At 38.2% G+C, this 11,649-nt stretch overlaps 1 protein-coding gene across 1 annotated transcript; it reads left to right on the top strand.

Moving 5' to 3' along the window:
- Window positions 1-2,673: 2,673 nt before the first annotated feature.
- Window positions 2,674-10,621, top strand: ctsba (cathepsin Ba). The gene is made up of 11 exons (XM_051945025.1): window positions 2,674-2,839; window positions 5,828-5,955; window positions 6,042-6,127; window positions 6,339-6,453; window positions 6,705-6,820; window positions 7,293-7,378; window positions 7,469-7,615; window positions 8,124-8,240; window positions 8,423-8,551; window positions 9,551-9,632; window positions 9,850-10,621. The coding sequence occupies exons 2-10, from the start codon at window positions 5,833-5,835 to the stop codon at window positions 9,622-9,624; spliced, it is 993 nt and encodes a 330-aa protein (XP_051800985.1). The 5' UTR covers window positions 2,674-2,839; window positions 5,828-5,832; the 3' UTR covers window positions 9,625-9,632; window positions 9,850-10,621.
- The last annotated feature ends 1,028 nt before the right edge of the window (window positions 10,622-11,649 follow it).

Genomic DNA, 11,649 nt, shown 5'->3' with positions numbered 1-11,649 from the left:
AGTAACAAAGGTCTTGATTTAGACACAGGGCCTGTCCTCAAGAGCTTTATGGTCTGATTGAAAAGAAAGCAGAAATCATCTTAAAGCCCCGATAGTGTATCTTTATATTGACTTTAAATTCATTCAGTTCAGTTCAATGCAATTAAATTTATCCTGCAGCCTACAACCCATTTCAACAAACTCTCATTGTCATATTAGAATATTTTTCATTTATTTTTTTAGGGCTCCAGGAGAGCAGAAATGCACCAATATTCTTAAAGGTGCATGGTCAACGACTGAACACACCTTAACAACTACTTTGCTACTAATTTGTCTCTAAATAATATTCTCATATGATAACATGTTAAAAGAAGAATGTGACCGAGGTCACGCTGTCTGGTTGAAGCAGGAAGTGTTTTTGGTCAAAAAGAGGATCTGCTCTTATGCAACTGGATGGGTGGAACAATAGTTAAAGCTACTGTGCTATGGTTACAGTATTTTCCCATGTCATCATTTTGAAAGTCAGATGACAGACCCATTAAAGGAAGAGAAAGCAGCAAGACACTCAGCATTTTCCTGTAGTCAGTGATCCACAGCACAATACAGCATGAAAGACAAAAAAAAAATGCCAGTCAGTTGCAAATCACAAGATACACCTCAAAAGAATGACATGAAACAAAAGAGTCACACATATATTATAAATAGAAAAATCATTTGCATTACCTATGTTCCACTATGAATATTTCATTCATAGCCCAAATAATACTGCAGAGAACCTTCACCCCATTAAATGCCTTTGAAGATAGTAAGATTTGGAAATGACTGAAAGGATCCTTTCAACACAATAATTAAATTATCATCTGGATAGTTTCACCAGACTGTTGAGTTCTCTGTATGCTTGTAGATTAAACTAATCTCATCTGTTTACTACAACTTCATAGTACAAACTGAGCAACTTACTGTCTTGATTTTTAATAAGTAAAATATAATGGCCTCTAAGCAAATGTCTTAATCCAATGAGTAACAAATGACTACTATGTTTGAGTTGCATTTATTTAAAAGGCATCATAATGACGACATTAAGCACTTCAGACTCATATCTAAGATGTGATGATGACTGGTTAATGGTTACTGGTTAAATGAATCAGGGATATTCAGTCAATGAGAATCAAGCAGTAAATGTGCATTCACAGATTTTGGGACCCAGACTATCAGGGGTCCCAATATAACCTCTGTTTGGAGTGACTGTTATCATTTCAAACAGAGGAGTAAAACACAACAATGTTTTGATCACAGTTTTCTTTTTTGCTTCCAATGTTATTCATTTAATGTTTAGTACTTGATGATAAAAAGACTCTTACTGTTACAAAAAGTCAAAGTCACATTTTGTCATTGAGCACATATAAAAACAATAGGATTAGAATCAAAGTGCCATACAGTTAAATTAGCAGACCATGAAACAAAATGTCTTAAATGAGAATCAGAGTTGACAAAATAACAACCCTTAAAGAAACAGCACAATAAGAGATAAAGTTGGGCTGTCGTACTCTACTTCAATCAAAAATTTACACAATTTTTTTTTACATAAAACAGCAGATTTACTTAGACTACCTTAAGCTTGTTAAAGATTTGGATATTTACACATTTTGCTTTTAATTTTCTGCATTTACAGCCATATCACATTTGTAGGTTGCAGCCCTTCAACTTGGAAATTACAGTTGTAGAGAAAATTAGACAAGATCATCCCTCACCGAGGAAATGGACACATTGCAGCAGCACGATAGAAATAAAGTGGTGTGAGAAACAATATAAAACAAAATTAAGTAATGATAAAAATAAAGATATAATAAAGACTACATACAGATGTGGTGGAACAAAAATTCAAATTCAAATCTTTAACTCAAATGTCAAGGCAGTGCTGCTACATGGGTCAGAAAATCGGAAACTAACATCTTGCACAGTGCAGAAAGTCCAGGCATTCATCACCTAGTGCTTACGACAAATCCTTGGTTTAACTACATCAAAAAACCTTGAACTCTGGGGGAAAATCTATTAAAATTCTGTTGCTGAAGAAATTAGAAAAAGAAAGTAGAGATACATAGGCCAAAGTTTATGAGAAGATCAATGGAACCCATAAGGGAAAAGATCCAGAGGGAGACCAAAAACATCATGGCAGAAACCAAGCGAGGAAAGAAATGGAAAGACTGACCCAGGACAGAGGTGAATGGTAAAGGGTTGTAGACGGCCTGGTGCTCCACTTGGAACTGAATGGCAAAAGAAGAAGATAGATATGGCATATTGGATAAATGTAGCCTACCTAAATTGTAGGAGAACCACAGAGTATAGAGTTAAACTTATGTAGAGTAACAGAGCTATATTATGTTGTTGCACTTGAGAAGCTATAACATTAGAGGGTATTTTACAGTGCAGCAGAAAACATTACAAGAAACGTATAAGCAAACAAAGACGGCAGGGTTATCCTGAGAAATTATGAAGCACATGGTGAACTTCAACACCACCTAGCGGTCAGATTAGAGTTGTTCAGATCAACTGTGTCTCACTGCAGCAAACTGTCACTATTAAATCTGAGTTTTGGTCAGTTATAATCAGACTAGGTTTTATATGTATTCACTGTAATTAATAATCGCTGATCATAGACATTCAGACGACCACAGGAAGTAGATGGTGACCGTTGGGGTGTCGGTGGTCACGTGAGCCGCGTTCATGTGACCGGCTCACGTGCTTGCAACGGTAAATAAAACAGGCCCTTTGAGCTGTGAGTCCAACAGACGGGCACGGAGAAGAGCTGGACACTAAGAACTAACCAAACCCACACTAACAGCTGACAGACAAACTACAGGTAACAGATTTTTCTTGTTTTCTTCGTTTTCTTTCTCAGCTTTTAAGCTTTTACGTGAGTTACACGTTGTTTACTCACAGACACAGCAGCTAGCTAAATCTGTTCCACGTCTCTTTAAACACGCTAAAAGGTAAAAAATATTTAATATTTCTGACCCACTACAAAGAAACAGTCTTCATTGTAGCAGGGAGCTTATTTGTTTTCATAGCTCGTATTGTTTTTCCCTGTCTGACCCAATTTAACTTCACGGTCAGAGGTGAGACATGTAGGGTGGGGCTAAATCGTCCAAACACACAGGTATCATTTATTAATTAAGGTAAATCCATGAATTAAGCTAGTGCAGGCAGACAGTATCTCAGCTACATACAGAAAATAATGGTAAACATGAGGGTGAAATGATTATGAAACAGGGTACCAGAGGGAATGGAAAGTGAAACTGTGTTTTATAAGAGCACCCACTCTGTCCTCTACATTATCTACAAAAACAGGGAGGCTGAGACTTGTTTTAACATATCTGAGATACAGCAGAGGGTCAGAGCTGGATGAGTAAACCTGTAGGAGCTTTAAGTAATCATCCAGCTTGTCACCATATTGTGTTCAGCGCCAAAGAAATTTTAAAAAGCCTCCCCCTCTTCCAGGAAAGACTTACTAACTGTTAAATAAACGCGACATCGGGCTGCTTATTGTCAGCAGGCCTTTATGACGGGGAATGAGGAAATGAGTTTTATTTGTCAGTATGCAGAGGACAAAACAACCAGATTTTTACTGCTGTGTTTATCTAACTGTGTCACCTTGTTCAGATATATGGCGCAAATAAATGAGATCATACTGCTTTGTCCCACCCACTCTACAGCATTATGTTAAAAAAAATCCTTTATTGTTGTAGTTTTAAATGACAGACTTAAAAATAGAGGCATGCATATCAGTGTTGTCATGATTAGTGTAGATAAGAAAAGATTGAGGAAACAAAGGTCTCTTTCAGCTGAACTCAGCCCAACATTATAGGATTTATATCAAGTCAATCAGTTGTACCGAGTTGATGAGGAACTTAAGTAATGTATTTCTGTGACTTTGATGCTGACTCATCTTTTTCTCAGTTTCGCAACCCCTTGACCTTTAAAAGTCAGACAAGAATCTGTAGGTTGCCATCAGAAAAACACCCTGAAAATGGGGGATGTTTTTCTGTCAGCTAATTTAAGAGACACTTAAGAGTACTTTGGAAGAAAGGCCTCGTAACCCGCCACTGTGACTCAGCAACATCATGTAGCCTTGCTGTGTGCATTGACAGAAATTGATGTTGTACTAATTTCTTTAGGGCAGTACGCTAATGTTTCACTTCCCTAAATCACATCCATCGTTTCATCGACAGTTTCTTTGTGGTTCAGCCACTTCTCTAAAAACTCAACAAATAATTTCTTGGTAGTAATCATATTTTCACAAGGTGTACACTGCACATAGGTTATCCAGCCGCTGGTGGACCCACTGACATCTCTGTACACATAACCTGAACTTTATGGTGGTAAATATACTTCTGAAGTGACTTGAAAAGAGCTTGGTTTAGACTGTAGAGAAGGAAAGTGGTACATCAGCGTGATTTCAGAGCACATGTCCTTCTGTGGCGGGGGATTTTCAGTTTTTACTTCCGTTTGTGTACTTTTAGCTGACGATGTTCCGTCAGCCTCGCTCATGTGATATGAAACCAGTTTCACTAGAATTCAAATGTAGAAAAGGCATGCCTAAACAGGTGTCCTGAGTTTACAGGTGGCTAACAAGAGTGGCCTTTGTCCTCAGTCTGTAAGGAAAATTGCCAAAACTGAACATCTACACCTAAGTTGCAAATTAAGCTCATGTGAAATTATGTTCAACTTAGTTTTGAAGCACTAGTGGGTCAAACAAAATCACCAGTTGTATTTTGACCTTAAGTTGTAAGTTAGTCTCATCATGGAAGAAGCACTGTCTGCTTTGGTATTGATTTTGCTAGACTTCCTGCATATCCTGAGCACATTTCCGACTTCTGTTTAATAGACTACATTAGGATCGCTAATGGAGCTGAACTCAACTCTCAGCGATGCATTTCACTGCCCGTAATATGATTTGTATTATGGATACACTGAGGCCATTTAGGGGATTCTTTTATTAAAATGCATGAGTTTCTATATCTGAACTGAGTATTTTTCAAGTGGAAATGGCCTTTCATAAGAGTAAATGTCCTTTATGTTGTAAATGTAAAGTTCCTGTCTTTACTCTGTGAATGTACATTTCCATTGAAATAAGTTTATTTGTATAGCGCCAATTCACAACGTATGTCATCTCAAGGCACTTTGCATCATAAGGTACATTACGAAATTTACACAGAGAAACCCAACAAATCCAAAGATTTACGTGTAGTAAATTAGTGGAAATCTGTGTACTGTGTGTTGATGCAGTCAGTTTATCCACTGGACTGGAACTTGCTCTGACCAGCATGACTGAGGATAAGAGGGTTTTCTTCCCTCTTTAAGTACACTCCATACATGTGTTCCACTTCTAGCTTCAACCAATGTGACCATGTTCAATCAACTAAGAACTTTTTTTGCTGGCTGTGTAACTCCAGGAGTGCATCTAAGTGGGGACTGTCATGTGTCCAAGCACAGCATTGTGTTGCTTCAGGATTTTATTGATGACAAATACAAATTTTTCTTCAGTTAAGTTCAAGCCCTTACAGTTTTCAATAACTCTTGTTTTTATTGTGTACCTACTGTATATATCTGTAACTCATGTGTTGTCCTTCAACTTTCTTTGTAATCCATTCAGTCGTTATGTGATGAATGAATTAGAACATGACTTAAATTAAAACAGTCTGTGTTTGTCAGGCTTAGGTAAATTATGATTTAAGGTTTAGTGACGGAGTCTGAATTGATTTAACTGCTTCAACTCAAAGCTTTTGATTGCAGTATTTAATGGGAATAACAAATGAATTCGCCTCTTCTTCATTTTGTGTCTTTATAGGAAAAATGTGGCACGCAGCCTTCCTCCTACTGGCTGCCAGCTTGTCGATGAGCCTGGCCAGACCTCGGCTTCAACCGATGTCCAATGAAATGGTCAACTACATCAATAAGATCAATACTACCTGGAAGGTGAGTTTTACTTTTTCCCTTCCTTCAGACATCCGTCAATGAATAAAAGTGGCTCAATTTGACTGACTCTCCTTCCTGTCCTGCAGGCTGGTCACAACTTCCACAATGTTGACTACAGTTATGTCCAGAAACTCTGCGGCACAATGCTGAAGGGACCTAAACTGCCAGTCATGTGAGTGTCACGCGTACTTTGTGTGATGGTTATGAATCACAGTAGATCATGTAGTATTTTAATATACTTTCATGTCAGTGAGTTAACTGTGTAAATTTGACAGCATTTTCAGTGTCACTGAGGAAAACTGGCACACCTTCTAAGGAACACCAGTACATCAAGTTATACAGCACTATCGCAGCATAATACTTGGCTCTGTTTTCCTCTGTAGGGTTCAGTATGCTGGAGACCTGAAGCTGCCTAAAGACTTTGACGCCAGAGAGCAGTGGCCCAACTGTCCTACCCTGAAGGAGATCAGAGACCAGGGCTCCTGTGGATCCTGCTGGGTGAGATACTCAGTCACTGACTGGGATGTTGGCCTTAAAAAGCTTTGTAGTTAAACGGCAAATGATGAATGCCATCCCTTGGCCTCTCAATTCAGATAAGGTAAAACTTCACAAAACAAAAATTAAAGTCGGAAAAAAAGCCTAAAACTAATGGACATCAGGTTGACAATATTTCTGCCTGTCTAATTTTGATGCCATGATCAAGTACAATATCACTTGTAGACTCAGTGTCTTTGTTGTTCTTCTCCCAGGCGTTTGGTGCTGCAGAGGCCATCTCTGACCGTGTGTGCATCCACAGCAATGCCAAGGTCAGTGTGGAGATCTCTTCTGAGGATCTGCTGACCTGCTGTGACAGCTGTGGCATGGGGTAAGAGGCAGCGAAGTGGCAGTATTTCTTTACTTTGTCATATTCAGTAGTCCCCAGTAGATAACTGCAGCGACCTGTAGCATGTGGATGATAATCCAGAGCTTGGTATTGAGGAATGCAGTTTATAATTTAAATTACTGAGTATTTAAGGGGTGAAAAATGTATTTTAGCTCGATATGAGCTCACCAGTGAAATTTCATGCTATAATGTGACCAAGATGAAAATAATTCCAGTGAGTTCCACAGAATAAGGCATACGTATTTTAAATGTGGAAAGAGCACTTTCAGTGAATTTTAGCTGGTTTCAGTACCAAGAAGTTGCATAAAGAATCAACACTGGTAGAAATCCAGTCCGCTCAGCCTCTCTGTATGGTGCAGCGTGAACACTGAGAGTTGGATGCAGAGATGGAGTAGATCTAGTAAAGGATGAAAATTTGGTATTTATTTGCTTTTATTTTTGGTCTTGTTTTCAGATGTAATGGTGGTTACCCCTCAGCTGCCTGGGACTTCTGGACCAGTGAGGGACTTGTCACTGGAGGTCTATATGACTCCCACATTGGTGAGTTAGTGTCTGTAAAAAGACTCTTGCAGTGGTACACATGTGTTTTTAGACGTGAATATGTTTGACAGAATATCTTTGTGCCTACAGGCTGTCGTCCGTACACCATCCCTCCCTGTGAGCACCATGTGAATGGCAGCAGACCTGCCTGCACTGGAGAAGGTGGCAGCACACCAGACTGCATCACCAGGTGTGAATCTGGATACGCACCCGCCTACAAAAAAGACAAGCACTTTGGTAAGAAAGGCAAAAGAAGTGTAATGATTAGTGTTTTAATAATGTTAGCTGTGTGGTGTTGCATATTCACTTATATTTACTATATAAAAGGAGAAATTATATTTAACATTTGAACTATGTCTTGTTCCGCCATACAATTGATTGAAATGTTTAGTTTGTTACATTAAGTCTGGTTATGTATCGAGTTGATTCTGCTTCATGAATAATTCTAAAACATGAAAGCAATTTAAATAGTAAAGGGTCTCAGTTCAACAGTTACTAGCCTGAGTATCTTAGTACATATATAAATTTTTATTAAATAAAAATTTTGGCTGCTCTGACATGGAATCATAGCTTTATTAACCACTTTCATGTATCACAGACAGTATGTTGATGTCCTAAGGATGAGTCTAACCCTAATGCTGGTGAACACACACACACACACACACACACACACACACACACACACACACACACACACACACACACACACACACAGAGCAAGATCCTAATCCAAAATGTGTTTCAGGTAAATCGTCTTACAGCGTGGAGTCAGACGAGATGCAGATTCAGACTGAGATATACAAGAACGGCCCAGTAGAGGGAGCATTCACAGTCTATGAAGACTTTGTCCTGTACAAGTCTGGTAAGAACACATGCACTGCTAACAGATGTAATGTAAACACATCTCACACTGAATATTTGCACTCTACCAGTTGAATACAGGGTAAACCCTAACTGCATATTCTGCTCAGTGATCGTGTACGGTATTGTTTCTGACCTCGTAGTTCACCTCTTGTGTTTCATGCGTCCTCTTCTTGTCTTCAGGTGTGTATCAGCATGTGTCAGGCTCTGCTGTGGGCGGACATGCCATCAAGATCCTGGGCTGGGGAGAGGAGGATGGCGTCCCCTACTGGCTCTGTGCCAACTCCTGGAACACTGACTGGGGTGATAATGGTAAGCAGAGACCTGTATTTTACTACTTTTAACTCAAACAAAATAGTCACTTTCATTATAAACAACAGCATTTCTATGCACTAATCACTGCAGTATAATGCTGTACAACACACCACCTGCAGCCTTAAGTGACCACACTCTGAACTAGCATTTCTCTCACAGTGTCTCAAAAATATAACCTTCATGAAGACACTTTACAGGGTTATTGAATTCCACTGCATTCAGTTGATGAGTAGCACCCCACAAAATGCGATTGTTAAGAAATTTATGCAAAGTTTGATGTAGTGGGATGTTTATTGGTATTCAAATATATGGTGGCTTACCAACACGGAGCATGAGTTTGTGAAGGTAAGCCAACCCAGAACATTTGCAGAGTGAAACATTTTATACAGTTGGTCAGTCAGCTGGAAGGGGACAGTATGTAAATAGAGAAAGGAATAGTGGTCAGTTTGCATATAGTTTCTGATCAGTGAAAAATGGTGATGGAATCAAGAGGTCTGATAGACAACAAATGGTAAGAGAATGAGAGGACTGTCAGATGAAGCTAGCAGACAACAAATGGTAAGGAAGTTATCAAGGACAAAGGTAATGGAATAAAGAGTGGCACCAGGGGTAGGGTGTGTCTGTAGTAAAAGGATGTGCTATTTTCTTCATCATTATCTTGATACACATCTTACTTCACTATGTTTATCTCAACTCAAAACTGTCCAAATTTAGATATCATACACAAAACATGAGCTTATTTCCCTTTAGGTACATTTTCACTATTAACTTTTACACTATGGTATGGCTCTTTTACTTAACTACTATACCAGTATATTTACAATTCTGACATGCGTGTGTAAGCACATGCATCTGCCACATTTATAAAGAATGAGATCTACTCTATACTCGCACACTCCAGATGAAAAAGATATGCAATGCCTACAAATATGCATGCCTTTTCTTAATTGACCTTTTTACACTGAACTAATTGATTTCTGTGTCTCTGATCTTCAGGATTCTTTAAAATCCTGCGTGGATCTGATCACTGTGGTATTGAGTCTGAGATTGTGGCAGGAATTCCCAAATAAAACCTAAGGTAAGAAAACAAACCAGCATGTGATAAGGATGCTACACACAAGCTTGTGAATGTTGTTGAAAGCATAACTCTGGTATTGTATTGCAATAGTTTATCTCTTAACCATGATTGGATTGAAAATTAATAAATGCCTTTTTCTTCCTCCTATTTCAAGTCTATCAACACAAATGTTGGTGTAGTTGTGGCTGTAAGTCTGTTTTGTATTTTTCTCATGCAGGTTTTGAAGTGCAGCATCATTACATCATCCCTAGAGGGCGACACACTCCGCTTATCTGTCACAGAACAGTGATCACAATTTACTGCTTTTAGTCCTTTTAGAGCCAACTGATCACTTTGGTGTTTAAAGGAAGCCACATGCTGTGTGTGCAAACAGGAAAAACTCCAGCAGCCTTCGCTTCATTTAGATGGATTTACAGATCTCTTAGCAAAAATAGCTAGAATGTGCCTGTGCACAAATCCCCATTGAACGGGTGGTTTGTCTCTGTGAGAGAAAAGAAAAGCTTAGTGTAAGATTTACACAAGAAGATCATGTTTAAAGACACCGCATGTACAATTAATTGTATCTCTGCTACTTTGATGCACACTGTCACTGTTGTAGATTGAAAATATCCTGGTCACCACTTTTTCTGCGCTTATGGACACTTTAGACCATTTCAGAGCAATGCAGGATATAACTGAATTTTCAGTGAATTTTAAGTTCTACTGAATGGAGTAAATGAGATGTTTGTGTGAGTGTAGTTTACAACAATCCCAGTTTTTATATTGATTGCTGCTTGTATTTGACAGATACAACCACTGCTACTCAACATGACAACTAATGTACTGTCTGTAACTGATGCCTGTAAGTGTTTTTAATTTTTAAAAAAAGATGAGAATTGAGCCTTTTTAAAAAAAATACAGTAGGAAATAAGATGGAGTGTATTTGTTTGCCTTTATTAATCAAAAATATTGGCACATTGTTTTTAATTGAATAAAAAAAATGGAATGAATCTTTTGTCTCTCTGGGTTTTTACTTAATCTCTAACATTAATTTACTGATTTCAATCCTCACAAGCCTACCTTGAGATTAATATAAAAAACAACAACACTGAAAATCAGCATATCTCACAATCCCTGATGTGTTCATTTTAATGTCTTGGTGCTTTTATATTGATAGTCTGGCATCCTACAAAGAATGGTAGCTTTCTCTGACCGTCTGGGGGCTTTTTTTCCCTTCTCTAAAACACTGTAAACATATATATACACACTGTATGTTTTAGCCATTTTTCCCAGTCTGTTGCAAATCTTTCTTCTTTCATTTTTAATTTGTATGTGAGCTTTTCCATTTCTAGTATTTCTTCTACTAGAGACAGCCATTGTTTGTGATTTGGTGTTTCAGTCTTAAGCCAGTTCTTTGTAATAGCCTTCTTGGCAGCAGTCAAGAGAATTTTGACCAGGTACTGGTCTTTTCTTTGTACTTTTTCTTCTAAGTGTCCCAAATAGAGTGTTATACAGGATTGGGAGATTTTATAGCCCAGGACCTCACATAGAGTAGTGTGTATGTTTTCCCAGTAAGGTTGTGTTTTCGTGCAACTCCAAAATATGTGTGTATGATTTGGTTCTGTGTGGCTGCATAGTCTCCAGCATGGCTGTTGAGTCTTTATTTGGTTTGTTTTCATTTTAGGTGTAATGAAGTACCGAATTTGGTTTTTCCACGCAAATTCTCTCCATTTTTGTGACTGTGCTGTTGTTGTGTGTATATTCCACATATCACTCCACATCAGTGTGTCCATATTTTAAAATGCAAGCTACTGAGTTAATTGGAATTTAGATGTATTTTTTTACCCATATAGATCAAAAATATTGGCACTTTTAAATTAAATGAAATTTGTGTTATTACTCAACATTTACTGTCTGATTTCAAGCCCTGCCGCCTCACAGGATTGATTCCTTAAGAAATTGTCGATAGATTAATGCGACAGAGGAGGACTTTTCTGTTGTTCAAAACACTGTATGCTGCATTTAAAACATTAATCCA

Source organism: Acanthochromis polyacanthus, chromosome 2 (genome assembly GCF_021347895.1).
Source record: "Acanthochromis polyacanthus isolate Apoly-LR-REF ecotype Palm Island chromosome 2, KAUST_Apoly_ChrSc, whole genome shotgun sequence".
NCBI classification, from domain to species: Eukaryota; Metazoa; Chordata; class Actinopteri; family Pomacentridae; genus Acanthochromis; species Acanthochromis polyacanthus.
The sequence above is the reverse complement of the archived record's forward strand: the minus strand, read 5'-3'. Positions and strand labels throughout refer to the sequence as shown.